Genomic DNA, 17,540 nt, shown 5'->3' on the forward strand with positions numbered 1-17,540 from the left:
TATCAGGATGACAAAGGAGGATGAACTCGAAATGGACAGCCTGATGACTTCTGTGAGTCTGTGCAAGATGGGGTTTATCCAGCAATGTTGAAGAGCAGCTGTGAGGATTCTGTTGTCCATCTGCCAGGACTCACATGGATCCTCATATAAAATATGTTTTTCAGTATCTGATTATCATGATTTAGAGGGCAGAGGGGATGAGGTATAGTAAATATAGGAAGAATAAGAGAACTTACTGCAAGATAAATCTTTTCTGCTTTTATTTTTAGATTTGTAACACAGAACTTGCTTTAGATGCTCACAAGCAAGATTTAAGTTGCCAAACAAAGAAAGTGACAGAGTACTCCTGAAGAAAAAAAGAACCTCAGATGAGAAAAAAGGACAATATTCTTAAAAAAACCTCCATCCTAATCTTATTTTACTTTTAGTAAAGCATTGATGTCAACGATGTATTTCAGATTATTGAACAAGAACAAAATGACAACAATCAAGCTTCCCCTTCGGGTAAAGTCATTCTGTTAACCACAACTCCCCAAGTGCACTACAAATACATCATCATCATCATCAGACTGCAACATATCTTTAAGAAAAGGATTAAATGCTAGCAGTCAAATGCACTACAGAAATAGTGGGATGGATTTTTCATTAAGAGACCTGCAAGTTACTGTAATTAAAGTTGTAGTTTTAATAAACAGAAAGAGCACAATACACTTTCCAAGATTCCCACCCCCAACATGTTGCCCTGGGTTTTCAGCACTGATGTGTGATTTAGGGCTTCTGAGCTATGACTGCATCCTACATGTTAAAGGCTTCCTATAGGACTTTGCACAATGTACTTTCTTGCTTTGTACTTTAGCTTTCCCTGCTCTTAAGTGTTATTATCATCTAACTTCTCACAGAAGTCAGGAAAATAAAAGTTAGAGATATAGTAGCATACAGAAAATGAGGTCCCTTCATTATGTAAGGTTATTCATAGCCCTCAGTGATGCAATTCTGCATTGAAAGATACATCCACCAGGCGTTATTAACTATAATATATAGCTGTAAAAGGCAATTGAGAAGAGGCATGCTGAATATGGGTCGTCTGTCTTTTCCCTGTATTTGCACTGCTCTCCAACTAAGGGTTCAGCTTCATGCAATTCCCATGCAGCTCTATTCTCAAGAGGCAAGTGCCCCAACTTCAGTCAAATTGCAAGAAGAGGAAAAAAAAAAAAAGTCTCCAGAATCTCTTGAAACTTAGCTCATTTGCCTCAGAGCTATGGTTTTAGTTATATCCTCAAAAGGACCTGAAAGCTCATGACTTAATTTCTCACTCTTCTAAAAGCTAGCATTTTTGACTAAGAACTTGTTTTTGTAGTTTTTTCATTTATCAGTTTCTGCTGCTCTGGAGCCAGCATTTCAAAATCCCTTACTGATTGGCCTCCAGCAGTCCATAAAAATCTTACAGTAAATCCTGCAGCTGGAGACATGTTGCTGGTACCTTGCCGGATGCACTAGACAGCAAAAAGAAATAAATGGCTAGTGTTAGAAAGAGTATTAACTTAGTTCCACAGAGCATTTACAGATTTTTATTTTTTTTTTTTTACTTTTGGTTTCACTTGGTTCACAAAGCAACTGTAAGACTTAAAGTTCTCTGCAAAGTTACTGTTCCCTGCCAGAAGACCCAGCTCTATCTCCTAGACCAATTGGTCTATACTCAGCAACTCCAGAAACCCTGGAGACTGGACTCTGAGACAGACTGTCAGACAGTAACTGACCCCTCTCAAAGAAATCAGAGTTGCTTCTTTTTGTTCACATACTTTTTTTTTTTTTAATAGTACACTAGAGATTTCTCACTATTAGGTTTCAAAACCCTTTGCAGCTGGGGAAAACAAGGCAGAGGCATGCTCCTTAAGTCTTTGGAATCTCTGGATAGCAGAAGCTCATCTGTCTAGTCATTGTACACAGGACAGTCATGGGTCTCCAGACTGATGCTGGAACTCTGAAATCTTGACTATCAGACAGATAGTCAATTTGCAGACTCCTCCTTTCCAATATACTTCCTTTATTTATCACAAGCATAATGCGGTGTTGAACATGTCAGGGACTACTCTTGATGGCAAACAAAAAGTTAATGCTCTCCAAAGTGCAGTTACTCACAAGACCATCCTGACATTTCAGAAGTTAAGAGGAACTATTATTAGCTGTGTCTAATAATATTGCGAGTTCCCACCCATGGAATCTGTGTGCAATCCTCCATTGAATTGGCAGCCTTTGGCAGTTTCACTGCCTCATGATTTGAACCAGGCAAGTCTCAAAAAAAACACTGCCACAGCCCTGTGTAGCCAGCTTGAAAATATCTTTACTGCTCTAGGGAGATGAGTGATCCCTTTGGAATTGGTTTTTGGAACGGTAAAGTAATGAATCACTAACAGCTTTAAAGTAGACAAAATGTATTGCAACACAGCATGTAGTGCCGCAGAACCAAAGGAAATCTGTTTACAGTGCTTCAACAGACACTTGAAATCAAGATGCTCAAGAAGGATGAGGCTGTTAAGAGTCAAAAGCTCCAAGTGCTGTGAGTGCAGTTATCCCTACCAGGGCCAGCAGCCATTCCCTGGTGCCAGAGGGTACGAGGCTCTGACCCCCAGGCATGCTAGCCAAACACAGCAAGGCAAGCCCCAGCTCAAGGAAGGGTGTCCACACAGAAACAGGGCAAGGGAAAGAGCAAGAAATAACCTGCTTTTTCCTGGGCCTGCCGATGCATGTACTTCAGTGCCAAGTACAGAGATCAGAAATTACTTCTGTCATTCAGACACACTCACTGCCTACATCCTCCCAGCCACAGCTGCCTGGAAACCTCGTCACTAAGATTTACACTGTATTTGGTAATGGGGCAAGGCTGCCACCAAACTTCATATTCAAGCCAGTCTTCTGCACGTGGCTGGTGAGAAAAGGCACTGCCTTACAAATCAAATTCTTAATGAAGCAGCACAGACTGAAGAGGGAAGCTAAAAAAAAAATAAAATCAAAGTCTACAAGGAGTTTAAGAGTTTGATGTGCAAAAAGGCCAAAAGCTCAAAACCCTCCTTAACCTAAGGACACTCACAGCCACAGCTATTGCTTAAGCTGCCTGCCCTACATCTGTCCAGCCAAAGCTAGGCTGTTACACAAGTAAGATGCCTTGGGCCAGAAGGAGACTAAGCAAAAAAGAGCATAACTCTGAAGGGAACAGTTAAAACCTTGTCTGGGAAAGATGGCAAATTTGATGTACTAGTGCTGCTTATCCAGGGACTAATTACATGTTTTACAGCAAAGAGTTACTAAATAAGAAAGAATATCAAGGAATCCCTTCCTTGAAGGATGCTTTCTACACATTAAACTGCAGTCACACTTTCTTGTGGAGCCTAAGAGGGAGACAAGTACTGCACACCTTCCTGTCCAGCAGCCCTGCTTCAGCAAGAAGCCTTGCCAATAACACTGAACAAAACCAGAGAGATTTGTTTACAGGTGCTAAGGTAGCTAACTGATCAGATAGTTTACTGATTCACAACAAACATTTGGAAGAAGGGCAAATTAAAAGACATCCTGATTATTATTTAAGGAGATTGCTCAAGATTTGCTACTAATGAAATTCATGCAACCACATCCAGAGAAGACAACTACACAGCAAACCAGGCAAGAGGAAAGCAGGATGAGAAGGGAAAAATATGTCTCCCTGCTGCACTGGACTTGACCAGCCTATGCCAAGCAGCAGGGTAGTACAAATTAATCAAGGAAGGGCTATTGCTCAGTTAGGCAGCTCCAGACCCAAAAAAACATCCAAATTCCATTGCGCCAACTGCAAAGTAGTTTTAGAAATACCAAAAATAGTTGTAGCAATACCAGATCAGAGCTCTACACCCCAGGTGCTGCATAGCCTTCTCTCCCTTCCCCAAAGAGGCTTAAGAAAAGTTTACCCTTATCACTTCACTCAAAATCTGCCCCTGCCCTCAGAGCTTGGCACAAAATTCTGCACACTCTGTACATCTCTAGCTTGTAGGCTGAGAGAGATGTACTGCATGTACTTCCTCTGATTTTGAAGCAAAGGAATGTGCTCAGAAATCAACAACAGTTTTATGAGGAAAAGGAAGGGAAGATCTTGAGTTCCCATCATATTTGGAGCCATATTCAGAACTACACCCCAGGAGCAGTCATGACATGGGGAGTGGCAGCAAAACAGGCCTGGCATGCCCCTGACTCAGCCACACTGCTATTTAAAACCCCAGCTCTTCTGGGGGGGTTAACTCAGAGCAAGACTGAACCTTGCAGTGAGCCCACTGCAGCCCTAACTGAACAGGGGTATTTACACCATAAGGTACCCATAGAATTTGAAGTTGCTCACAGCAGTAGTAAAAGGTGGCTGAATCCCAGCTAAGGCTGTAGCTAGCTAAGGATTTCAACAGAAAGTTTCCATGGGTACCTGAGCCTTACTTCTGTATTGGTACTATTAATTTAACGTGACAGTTGCAATGACACTTCACATTTGAAATACAGACTCCTGCCCATCAGGCAAGCGAACCAAGACCAGCATGCCAATTGTACAAGCGTAGCTTATCAAACAGTAAAGATTTTGGGATGCAGCAGACCTGAACTACAGGCCAATCCCTGAACTAGAGAAATCAAAGTTGACTTGAAACCTCTACTACAGCATCAGACCAGCTGACACACACTGTCCTGGTGTAAAACAGTGGATCTCAGGCCTAGAAGCCTCTTTGCTACCCAGGGTCCTGAGGCAGAAATAAGAATGCTAGTTTGCCTGCAGTCATTACACATGTACAAGGAAAAACTGCAAAGTAACTGTTTTTCTATTTTTGTTTTCTTTCCAATGTTTTAAAAGGTCAAATGTATTTGCACTCTGCTGTGTTCTCTTTATCAGTGCTTAAACTCAGGCACTGCCAGATAAATCATGAGTCCTGCAAACACCCCAGAAACACAATGTCAAAAGTAGATCCATTGTACACAAATTGTATTCTCAGTCATCATGGGACTATTGTTTCCATTTTAAGCACGGAAGAACACTCTGAAAACTCACAACTAGTTTGTAAGTGTGCCCGAAGTCAGGCTCTCTTCCCTTTAATCTTTGCTCTTCAGCTGGCCTTTAAGATATGTCAGAAAAATAAGAGACAGGATAAGTCTGTGAAATTATATATTAACAAAAGTGATAGGGGGAGGGAAATCATATACTATCTGACAAAACTTTGGAGCATTTCTGTCTCATAACGGCTTACCCATGATACTCATTTCAGCAAGACATTGCCCAAATTTTCCTGGGCTTGCTTCATAATTATTTCTAGAAAGCCAAAACAAAGTTGTCCTTCCCCTCCTCAGGTTCCCTAGTCTTTTCCTACCTTGTCATTTTCTCTGGGACATACTCACTTCTGCCAGTGAGTATGCTTGTGCTACACAGAGGATGCGTGGCAAAGAACCTTTCTGATACACATAAAATAAATTTCAGACAGTTAAAGAAGTGACACACAGTTTCAAAAGAAATTGATGCATACTCTCCTGCAATGAAGGCTGGCCCAGCCTCACACCTTATACCCAGTTTGTTCTCTGTTCTCTCCTTTCCCATTCCCTCACCAGCCAACTAGTCAATTAGAGGAAGGTATCTCCTAAGTTTTATTTCATCAGTGCAGTAACACGTTTCCCAAAGCATCAGTAGAATGGATTTAATGATTATGAACACAACAATGTCAAAGCAGCAGAGATAAATATTGTCTATTAAGACATACAACAAATGTTAATAAAAGAAGTCCCACCAACACGTAAAATGTAGACGTGAGTTCTGTGGCTGGGCAGCTAATGAATGCTGGAAACAAATGCAGAGTTTTACAAAGGATTGAATTTCCTGCCTCTCATAAACCAGCATGCTGATACACACACAAGTGTGCATGAAACAGGAAAGAACTGCTGTTTCCCAATGCCAACAGCTTCAGATCCAGGTGTGAGCAAGAGCTCTGGATATGGATGTCAGCCTAAACTATCAGGTAAGATCCTGTGTAAATGAAGATGTGGAAATCAAGCAGTCAGACTAGATGCTGTGTTCATTCCTGTATACACCTGTTAACTGTATCACATAAAGGGCTGCTTTCCAAATCCTAGACAGCTGCAAAAAATTACAGGGCATTGAATACCATATTGCTTTTCTTTTTCCCTTAGTTTTCTTTCCCCTTCAGTTTTTGGGTGTTAAGGTTTGATCTTCTTTCTTGTATTCCTCAGCCAGCCAAGGAAAGGATCAAGAAATTCATCAGCTATGTCAGCATTTTTATTACTAAAAAACAATCCCAGCACTTCTCTGGTTGGCTCTAAAAGATCAACTTAAAACCATTATGGGGCAGATAAATTAAATTCTCTTTTCTACACATGCAGATGCCTCCAGGGACTGAGGGACACAGGAGCAGGGTAATATGAACATACCAAGGAATGTACAAGATGGGGCCATATACACAGGTACTAGCAGTACAGTGCTTATAGCTGCCTACTACCTTAGCTAAAGGTTACAATTTAACACTCAACTAGGCAATCCTCATACTACCCTGTGAAAAGAACCAGAACCTATGCAAAACACTAAAGGAAAGTGATTCCACAGGTATGTCTGGTTTTCCTCATGCCACAGGAAAAATCTTCATCTTCTCATCTATCACTAGAATAAAAACCAAGCACCAAGAACAGGGATGGACTTTTCACAAGGGCCTGTTGAAGCCCATCTAAGTGAACCACAGTACTAAATAGTATTCATCCTTTCCCTCAACACTAAACGTTCTGGAAAAAAAGTTTGAGTAGAAAAACTAAAGACACTCAGACTATCTGAATTTTTTTCTTTGAGCAGATGAAGTGGAACAGAGAAAAAGTAATTTGAACAAGGAAATTACAGGAATGCTGATGCTTCCAGTCAGCCTGGAGGTAAAGCAGGAAGAACCACTTGTGCTGTGCATGATTGCTTTTTCTTCCTTCATATCCCAGCTAGAGTCCACAAACACAGAGCGTGCAGAAATCAGAAGTCAAGAACAAATTGGAAAAACAATTTTGTTCAGGTTCAACATCAGTTGTGGCAGGCAACCAAGTCAGTTCCTATTTTAGCCAGACTTCTTCAGCCACCCATAATCAAAGTTTAGCTCTCATGCACAGCAAGAGACAGGTTCTGTGCTTGTTATGCCTTTGACTCATGAAGGAACAAAAGTGTTAAAAATTGTAGAAAGAAGATCGAATCCATATTTCAAAGGGACACAACCATATGGGAAGAGACATCTGTTCCACAAAAGTCAGAGGTTAGCTTTCAATAGTTCATACAAGTCTACAGATTCTCATGTTTGGGGCTTGTAACAAAGGGTCCATCCATGCGTCATTATCCTCCCAGGAATTCAAACGTCTAGGTGTGTCTCACTACCAGTGACACTTTAGGACAGCCATATCACACTTCCACAAGCTAGACACAGGAGTGGAATAGCTATGAGCAGGCAGCTCACCTCCTACCAGAGGAGCCCAAGTTTTTGGTTGCTTTGCCTCCCCTAATCTGAGGAAAGGAAGGAAGATAGAAACTTTTATTAGTGAACAGATGGTGGGGAAAATATTCTGCCATTGAGACTACGTGTCATGCTGCAGGAGAAAGATCCGGCACCTCTCTCCTGCCCAGGCGCTGGAAGTATAGTTGGTTATTATATGTCCTTGTCTTCTACCCCAAACTGTTTGGTCTCAAATGCTGTAAGTAAATATAGCACTGCCAGCCTCATCCTCCTCCTCTGCTCCAACTGATCATTTTGCCAGCAGCCATCACATAAACACCAGTTGTAAGCGAGTACACTCCATTTTCATTATGCTTAAAAGAACTCTGTGCAGTTATGATTAGCTAAACATTTTCTCTTCTTTGTTTCCTCTAGATGCAAAATCCTAGCTGTATAGAGATTGGCAGATCTTTGGCAAATCATAGCTAATTATATTCTTGAAAGTTGAGCAGCATTGTTAAAATAGTACTACATACACCAGCTTCTGATTGGCCTAAAGACTGAATTTATTCTGGGCTCCCTCCAATCAGAATTAATCTTGCTATAGTACAATGAACTGTCACTACTGAATCAACACCAGCAGCAGAAGTGACAGCAGCCTACATCATTACTCAACTAAGATAATAGAAGTAAAGTCATTGAAACAGGCAGATGTTGGAGGCTGTCTCCCATTTCAGACTAATGTTCCTGTCGTAACTCAGCATTTATTTTAGGGAAGCAAGGATAAATTCATTACCATTTGCAGGGTGCTCAGATATAATAGTAATAGAAGCCATGTAAGCCTCCCAGTACGTACGCCATGGAAAAGCACGTGGCATTGCTACTAACCATCCTTCACCTAGATAGAACAACGTGGGGACACGCCATCAATCCACGTCCACTGGAGACCTACTACTATATTAGTGTGAGCAGCAGCTTGCTATTGCACACTCGGAAAACTAAAGTCAAGAGATATGCAAGACAAGAATTCATTTCAATGTGTTTCATGATTTATTCCCAGCATTCTTACCTTATTTCCTGGTAACACACTGTATCTGAAATTATCATCTAAAGTGCTGCTCTTTTGTTAGATTACAATAATCAATATCCTCACTGCACAGAATACCACACTTCTGCATTGACAACTAAACTGTGTAGATCCAACAATTAGGGAAGACTATTGATGACATTTATAACTGGAGACTGATTGGTTGGGGTTTTTTAATGTGGTATTTTAATTAAAAGCATTAGAAGAAAATAATGATTCCAAAAATAGAAGCAAATGTCAGTCTTATCTTTTTCTGAACAATAGTGTAAGTGGGTGCAAAAAGGTGTACCTTCCCATTACTGCTAGGCTTTAATTAGCATCCTTACATCTTTGTCCCACTGAATAATGTCTTCTGCAATGATATTGCCACATATTAAGGAAAGGTGATCAAAGATCATCTTAACTACTTTAGTGTTCAGGTCAGAGCTGTATAACAATAAATTGATAGGATTATCAATACTCATAAATCAAGATTCATAGAGTTCATAGTCCAGTTAGTTCAATTAGATCATGAATTATGAAACAAAAAGACATTTTGGAAGAATAAAACCACTTAGCTTGACACACAATACAACTTTCAGGTAGCAGGCTAATACAAATGTCCAGAAATCAAAACTGATTCTCACATATTGTTCTATTTTAATTTCATTCTTAATTATCTTTACCCACAGGATTTCATTTTGCATTTCACCCAAATAGGATGATGGATAATAGCCATGACTTCCTGACACTTGCAAGACCAGTTATCTTATCTTGGCAGAAGGTCAAACTGAACACCTTTTAATTTGGCCAGTTACCTAACTACTGAACAGCTCAAGCCTGCAGCTCAGATATCCATTCCTGCTGCGTAGTGCAGTTGGAACTGCTCAGCTTCCTCTGACAGAGCTCTGGAACAATGGGTTTAAGGGAGAAGGAAATACCCATCCAATTCTAATGGCTATTTCCATCTCCTTTTACTTAGAGAACCAAGTATCAGATACTTTGGATTTCCTGCTTTGTCAACTATAGAGCAGTGCCGTGTTCAGCTCTCACATTTTGTTATAGCTGTTTGTTGTCTGATAAAACGTGGTTCCTCAGGGAAAATAGAGGGCTGTCTCTAGAGAAATGTACAAATACACTTTATTTGGCAGTAGAGGAACTCAAAGCCAGCAAGTTTATCTATGGGAAAATGCAAGATCTCGGGAATGCTGTTCCCAGGGTTTCCTCTGTTCTCAAACAGTTATCGACAGTTGTCTCTAAAATGTAATAGACATTTCAAAGCCCACCTTACATCAAGAAAGCCATAACAGGCAGGGGAAGGAGCAACTTTACATGATTTCCCCCCTGCCTCCATCCTCATATGCTGTCTATACAAGCTATGGATCATACTCCCAATTCATACATGCTGGGATAGCTCCCTAGTGCATCCAAATGAATTTATAACAGATTGGAATTTCTGCCTTTATACAGTAACTCCATGGACAGCTGCCAGCTTTTATTTTACTCTTATGGGTTCAAAATCCCCTATGTTTGACTCCGAGATTCTTCTTTAAAGACAGTTTGCACATAAACCCTTCTTGCAATTCCAAGTTATGCCAAGACAATGAAAAGAAATAGATTAAGTGTCTATAAAGTAGATGAGCCGATTATCAACGTAATAAGTGTGTTGTAACATGCTTTTGTGCTCCATAGCAATTCAAACAAAATTCAATGTGCTAACAGTTTTATGGATTGATTTGAAGCAATATGAGAAGTCATTCATCCTCTTTCTACCTCTGCCACAGATGTGCTACTGTCCATGTGGCAGACAGCCATTAATGCATGGAATCAGTACTCTCCCAGCTGTGTTTCCAGCCAAGCTTGCCAACTCCACCCTGAAGCAGATAAGGAGCACTCACAATTAACACAGCTTAGGGGAGGAAAAAGGGGTAATCTTCAACAGTAGTCTTTAGCACACAATAGCTTACAGGTATAAATATTTGCAAGTGACCACATCTTATCCTAAATTCAAGATGTATGCATACATATTTCTTTGCATACAGCCACAAGGCTGTGACAGCTTAATGGCCTAGAACCCGTGGTTTTACGCATTTTGGGTCCTTGTTACACACAAGTATTACAAGGTCCATCTGCCATGATTACTCATTTGCTAAACACTTCTTCAAACTTTTAGAAACTCACTTTCTGTCTGTACTCCTATTAACATAGCCTTCATACACACAGGAATTATTTGCTCTTCATTACATACCAGACTGCAAGGTTCTTGGGAATTAAATATTTGCTTTTAGAAAGATATACATTGCCATTACCAATAATAAATTGAACATTAGTGGCTCACAGCAAGAGAACAAAAGAGTTTAGACTGAAATAGATAGCTATTATTTGGTGGGTTTCTTAAAAAAATAATATGATAGTCTGGGGAGTAGAACCTTTATCAAATGGAGTCTGAGGAGCCTTAGGCTTATTCATTTCAGAGAGTTGCATATGGATGCCCCACTTTGAGGCACTTCAAAAACTTGAAGGTGGATGTTCAGCTCCCTAAAAACAAGGCCCATAAAGATACCAAATTAGGCATCCATACATGGATATTCATAGATATCAGAAGTTATTTAAACACCTTAATCAGCTTTTCCAAGTGGTTAGAGATACTGATAACTGCTGTGTGCTGAAAAAAATTCATCCCACCCCACTCTTAACAACTCATATTTATTTTAGTCTGTTCTTAGAACTGTTTTAACCAGCTCCAAACAAAAATCTTAAATTCCTCCTTTTTTCTTTAGCCAAGAAAATTAATGGTGCAAAGCAGCAGAATATTGGATAAGTTAGTAGTGGAATGAGTAAGTTCTCTTCATACAAAACAGTAAGGCTTTCAAAGAAATAGATTCTTCCATTTTACAGAGAATACTGTCCACATCACAACACACACACAAAAAAAGCAGTGGGCAAATTTCCAAGACCTTTGAATAATGAAACAGTGGTTAATAAAGCAAGTCTTATTTGTCACTCCTCTTTGGCATTTAATATCCTACTGATTTGTATATACTAACATTGTGCTAGCTATAGGACACATGAAGGGACAGAAAAACAGTCTCCCATCTGGGCTGGTCTCATCCATCTGGTGATTAGGGCAGGGCACAGTGCAACCATATGGCCATGATCAAGAACCCACTAATATCATCCAGAGTTAACTGGGAATGGCTACAGCATAGTCTCCCAAGGATGATAAATTCCCTCTCATTCTGTCTCTCCTCCCCAGTGGACATGGTAGATTTGTCTTTTTGCCTGCAAAGATGAAGTTTTGCTGGTTAGAATACTAGTGATGTACGAAAAAGTGAATTCAGTACTTGTACCTGTCAAAGATGGAATGAAGTAATCATTTCCATGAAACAAAAAAAAAAAACACACAACACTAACCTCATATTTCCATCTCAAGACCCAAATGAAGCCTCCCTCCTCCTCAAAGGCTTATGCTGACATAGGAACTCTGAAACCTGAGGCCAAAATCCTGACACACAGCACATTGGTAGAACCCAGCAGCTGAAGAGTAGTGACTCCAGCAGTGATGCAGCAAGAGTATATCAGCTGTCATCTAGCTTGCCCTTACATATTAATAGAATGGGAAGAGCCTACTTATCTAACAACAAACAGGAAGAAAACAAAAGGCAGAACTTCATGTCTTCTCAAACAGGCACCACTACTGCTACAGAGTTCTAATAGCTCCTGGTGCACTGGTCTATTAAGATACATTTTAGAAATACTCATTTCCTAACTGACAAGTCACTAAAAATCAAGTCAATAACCCCTAGAGGGTCATGGCACAAAGATATTACATGTGCTAGAATAAGCTTTTTTAATTTTTGATCATCAGAAGCAGAAACCAGTTCCCAACATATTGCCTGAGCTACATCTTAAATTGAAAGACAGAGTCTCAAGTGGTACACGACAAAGGGCGTTGAATTGTAACACCATAACGCTAGGAGCATTTTCACAACCAGTTTCCACTCATGTATGGTAACAACTCTGCCCAGTAAGGAGTCTGGTCAAGTCCTATCTAAGAATATCTTTAAAAGGTTAGTGCTATTGCCTAAAGTCATACTAATTCACCAGGGGCCAACCTTCCCTTCAAGGCAGTATTTGACAAATAGCACAGCATGACTACTAGAATGGCTCTGTGTTTTGGGAGACATCTTTTGAATGAGATATACAAGTAGAAGATCTCTTTGACTATGGAACCAAAAATGATGGCTTGAAACTGTCAGGAGGAAGAATCAGCCTGCTCACAAAACGCTCATCAGTACAAATAATTATACATAATAATTGGCAATTGAGTTTCTTAAACATTTTTCAACTCTGATATAGCACCAGAGATGTAGGATTTTTTCTCTAGAACTCTCAAATAATAAGCAGTCTTAAAAAAAAAAAAAATACCTACAGCAACATTATACAGCAGGGAAATACTTGGTCAGAATTTGAGCGTAATCTTTAATGTTATATCAAGAGACTTTGTGTGAGCAAGATTTTTCTTTTTCCTGAAGCTGTTAAAATTTCTTTTTCTTTTAATACATGGGTGCCTGACTTTCAAGCTGTGCATGGAGCCCTCTTCTGGAGAAATTTGAAAAAATAAAAAGCTTAAGAATGCAGCAGTGTGGGCTATGCATTTGGGGAAAGAGTTTTAGGACTAATTTTCTCTACTCACTATAATGAAAAGCTTTTAAAATTTATACATTTTTTTCTAATTAACTTAGTTGCAACCCAGTGGAACATAACAGTTATTGTTAAAGCTATCAAAATAAATTTTTTTCTTCTCTTGTAAGCTTTACTTACAAATTTTATGTTGATTCATCGGTCTACATGAAGTGCACAACATACAAAAGCAAGCCTGTGAACAACTCTTGTTTTAAAACAAGTATTTTGTATATAGGCCTTTAGAAATTATCCTTTGGGGAAAAAAAAAAATATAAAAACTAGTTTGATCAGATAAATTTAAAAATCTGTATTTACAGCTTACTGCACACTGTATAGTGAACTGCTCAAGCTACCAGAGTACACTTAGTTTTTCTTGACAGCTTCAGATCAATAAAGCTGTATATTATAGATATGCTTTGTAGTTTTAAAGGTGATCCTGAATTAAAGGATTACTTGAAACATCTTCCTCAGCTACTGCAGTTCATGTTCAGTTTTCCTCTTGGTGAAACAGGACAAACATTTGGTAGTATTGCAGACTAAGTCTTTACAAAAAGAAAAAATAATTTATTGCCAACCTGTTTATCACAATTTTTACAAACATACTTAATAGGCTGCTTTGTTGAGACTAAAAAGTGATTCCCCCTCCTCATCCTTCTAATGCCTCAAAATTTTTTTTATATTTTAGAAATGCACTTGAATTAGATACAGACCAAAAAAAAACACAAAAACGAAGTTACTAAATTTAGAAGTGATCTTTTAATAGAAAATAAAACTTTTAGTTCATGTTCTCATGAACATAAGACTTTCCTCAAACTTTTTTCTTACACTGTAAACTTTGTTATCATTACTTCAAAATGAAGTTATTCTTATGTTCTACTTCCACAGAAAGTATTACATTAGTAGATTGCTAGTGCTTAGAAATCATTTTACCAAAATTGAGCTTTGCTGGTTCCACTAGCACTGTATTATATGAGGCATTATTGCTACTGCTAGGGGAGGGAAAAAAAAAAAAGAAAAACTTATTAAAAAAATCCCAAAATGTGTTACAACCACTACACAGCCAGATGGCTGCATTTGTTTAATATGTTGTTTCTCACATTCTTCTGTTTACTTTTCCTGTCACATGAAAGTTGTGCATGTGGTGTGTCAAAGAGAAAAGCCAAACAACATTTCAGTAATTCCCTTTCCCTAGCATGCTGTCATCTTCAGTTCATACTTTTAACATGCCAATTCTCAACCACCTTAAACCCGAAGACAGAATTCCGTACGCTGCCTTGTTATAGTCTAATTCATTAACTCTTAGACATGATCTATAAAGTAAACTTGGTATAAAAACACCAGGTAGAGACATTGTCAGAAAAAGCTACATAGGCTAATAAAGAAGGTGGGGGGGCAGTTTAAGCACTGAAATACAAAGCAATGCTAAAGCACCACAAGCTCAGCCCTGCGGTATGCTAGAACTCATCTCAACCCAGTAAGAGAAGAAACTCTGATGTATTGCTGAAAGTTATCAATAAAGTGCACAGTTGTTTTCAGAATCAGGTGTTCTGCACCTTGTCAGATTTTAAGTAGACACTGATGTCAAAAATGTGGTTTAATAGGCCTTGGAAGTCTGTCCTCTATCATACACATACTGCTTCTTCTACAAGGGACTGCTAAAGGAAATCCAAACTCCAGCTGATTAATTCAGTAGTGTGCGAGAGAAGACAGACAAAAAAAGAACTGAAAACACAGAGGAAACCGAACAAACTGCAGTCCAGATGGCAATCCTCATACCCAAGGTGAGGGAGCACCAGCTCAGTACATCCACAGGTTACCTCTACACTGTCTGTGCCCAGCCCCTCTGCTCCCTGAGCAGTGCCTCTCACCAGCTGCCCTTCCAGGCTGGATCTCAGCCCACTTTGTCAACTTCTCCTCCCCAGGAGCCCTTCGGGCATCCCCGGCCCACCGGAGCGGCGTTCAGCCCTCCCCTGGAGTAGCAGCCTACCGGTTCGCTGCGGCCAGTCTCAGCAGGGCTGGCGAGCTGCCCACTGGCCAGCCCTCCTACACAGCCCCCAGAGCCTCAGCCCGAGCGGTAAGGGAGGCCCTGCAAGAAACTCTTGTGTGTATCACCAGCACATGGGGCTCTGACTCCTCAAACTCATCCTTCAGCAGTGCGTTCAGGCACCATACGCCTGGCCCACCGCAGCTGCTCTCATGTGTTAACTCCCTGCAGCAGGATTGTTACCCTGAACCCACGCAAATGCCTGTGCGCTTGCTCATGAGTCCCTAGTCACCGGGTCTCCCACTGTCCCATAACTTCAGACACCCACATTCATGCTTTTACTCATCACTTTAAGCCAGGACCCAAATATTCTGTCCTTGATCCACAGTATATATGCATTCAGTTCACCCTACTGCTTCCTACTTACTCTTGGTGTCTCTCCTCTCAGCAATAAAGCTCTCCCAACATGATCCCTCATCATTTTTCTCCCTATCATCCTATTTTGGAAAAAGCAGACTAAATGCCTGCAGGCGACTGCAGTTACACAAACACAAGTGCAGACTCGGTGTCCCGACAACTAGTTTGACTCTGTAAAACCTACCACCCCCCTAAGGGTTAACAAAACCACTGAATCGCAAGTCAAAAAGGAATTAACTTTTATCTCTACTCAGCTCACAGGATGCCAGCGTCAATGTCACTAAATGCAAGTTTACAGAGCTGCTAAATGCATCTGTCTTTCTTTTGTCTTAAACTGGACAACAACAACAAAGGATTTTCAAACCTCCACAGAGCTTCCCAAAAAGTGAGCCCTGTAACAGCAGCGAGAGGAAAAGAGAGCAACCAGAAGGTAGCGAGAAGTCAGAGCCCAGAGAGTCCCTTTGCTTTGACAGACAGCAGCAGCGGCTCCGTGTTGTTAAGGCTGGGTGTTTTTTCCTCTGCTTTCTGGCAGAGGGGGATCTATTACATTTAATAAGAGAAAGGCTACATAGCAAGTCACTAACAGAGTATTACACATCTATCAAGAGAGTACGGGGAAGGGAACCTTTTGCAAGGTCTGATTTTATTTTTCCTCCATATTATCCCCCTCCTCCTTTTTTTAAAAAAAAAAAAAAAAGAAAAAAGAAAAGGCAATAAATAATGTGAGCTGCCTATAACAGCCTATAAGCCTACTACCCGGCAAAAGCCACAGAGGAAAGAGGCAAATCAAAGTTGCAGCATTTCATATGACAGAAAATATTGCTGCTGCAGCTGCAACCGTGACACTTGAAAGATTCCCCCCACCACCCTTCCTGAAGGGAAACAAAAAAATGCTATATATCACACAGCAAATTTGTTGTAATTGTAAATCAAGGAACTATGAGATTCTACATTCCTAGCAACTGGCTTATAGCAGAGATCTTGCATCTTTCAACAGTAATTCAAGCAATGTATAATTACTCAGAAATCAGACCTGAATTACAAATACTTTCAAATCCAAATGCACAAGAGAGGGAAGATGAAAGAAAGCAAGGAAAAAAACCACACATTTCTTACCTGGGACAGCAGAAAGGACAGAGTAAGTAGAGTTTTGTGCTGCATTTTGCCAGACTAGAAGGTACCAGAGGCTTTTTCATTCATGCACTCGGCTGCACTGAGCATATTTTCACTGTGAAACAGCCTTTGAGAAGAGACTCTGCCTTGAGAGCCAGCCAACTTCCCAAATAGATCAGCAGCATCATCACTAAAGCATTGGATAGAGTCTGATGACCAGAACCAATGGCTTTACAAGGATGATTTCTTCACAAAGCATCCCCATTTTGCATCACACATATTGGGCAAGCACCTCTCACAAACACAGCACCTTTAGAAAGCATTTTGCTTTGGTGTATTTGTGTGTTTAGTTTCAGTCTAACAAATCATGCCTTACAGATCTCAACAGTATTTTCCCTTTTAGAGAATGGAATTGCACAGAGAGAAATAAGAGCAACTCTGAGCACCGCTGCAAAGAGATTCTCTTTATTAAAATGTTAATAAGTTACGCTTTATTTTCTATAAATCAAAAAAATGACCACTGCAGTTTTAGTTACTTCCAACCCTTAGAAGTGAAATCTTACAGTGCAGCAGAAATACAGATTATATTTTGTGTTTTCCCCTCAATCTCACAAATCACAACGAAGACAGATCAATTCTAGCCTGCAGAAAAAAATCCATCATAAGGCAATAGATTTTATTAACTGCTCAGGTAATGGCAGAACTGGCTGTTGATTCAATGAACTTGAATCTAGGACAAAGTTTCAAAGGTGCATGCCCTTCAATTACAAAAAGTTTCCCTGTTTGGAAGAGGGGACCTGAGGTTTCAAGA

General features: G+C 40.0%; 1 protein-coding gene across 2 annotated transcripts in view; it reads right to left on the reverse strand.

The window, feature by feature from the left end:
* The window catches only part of CDH13 (cadherin 13), a 518,101-nt gene extending 501,218 nt beyond the window's left edge, over window positions 1-16,883 (reverse strand). For both annotated transcript variants that reach the window (XM_026856742.1, XM_026856741.1), the window contains exon 1: window positions 16,733-16,883. In XM_026856742.1, the coding sequence (XP_026712543.1) occupies window positions 16,733-16,777 (45 nt within the window). In that variant the 5' untranslated portion in view covers window positions 16,778-16,883. The remainder of the gene's footprint in view (window positions 1-16,732) is intronic.
* Window positions 16,884-17,540: the final 657 nt, after the last annotated feature.

The sequence above is a fragment of the Athene cunicularia genome (assembly GCF_003259725.1).
Source record: "Athene cunicularia isolate RWA chromosome 11 unlocalized genomic scaffold, athCun1 chr11_part1, whole genome shotgun sequence".
NCBI classification, from domain to species: domain Eukaryota; kingdom Metazoa; phylum Chordata; class Aves; order Strigiformes; family Strigidae; genus Athene; species Athene cunicularia.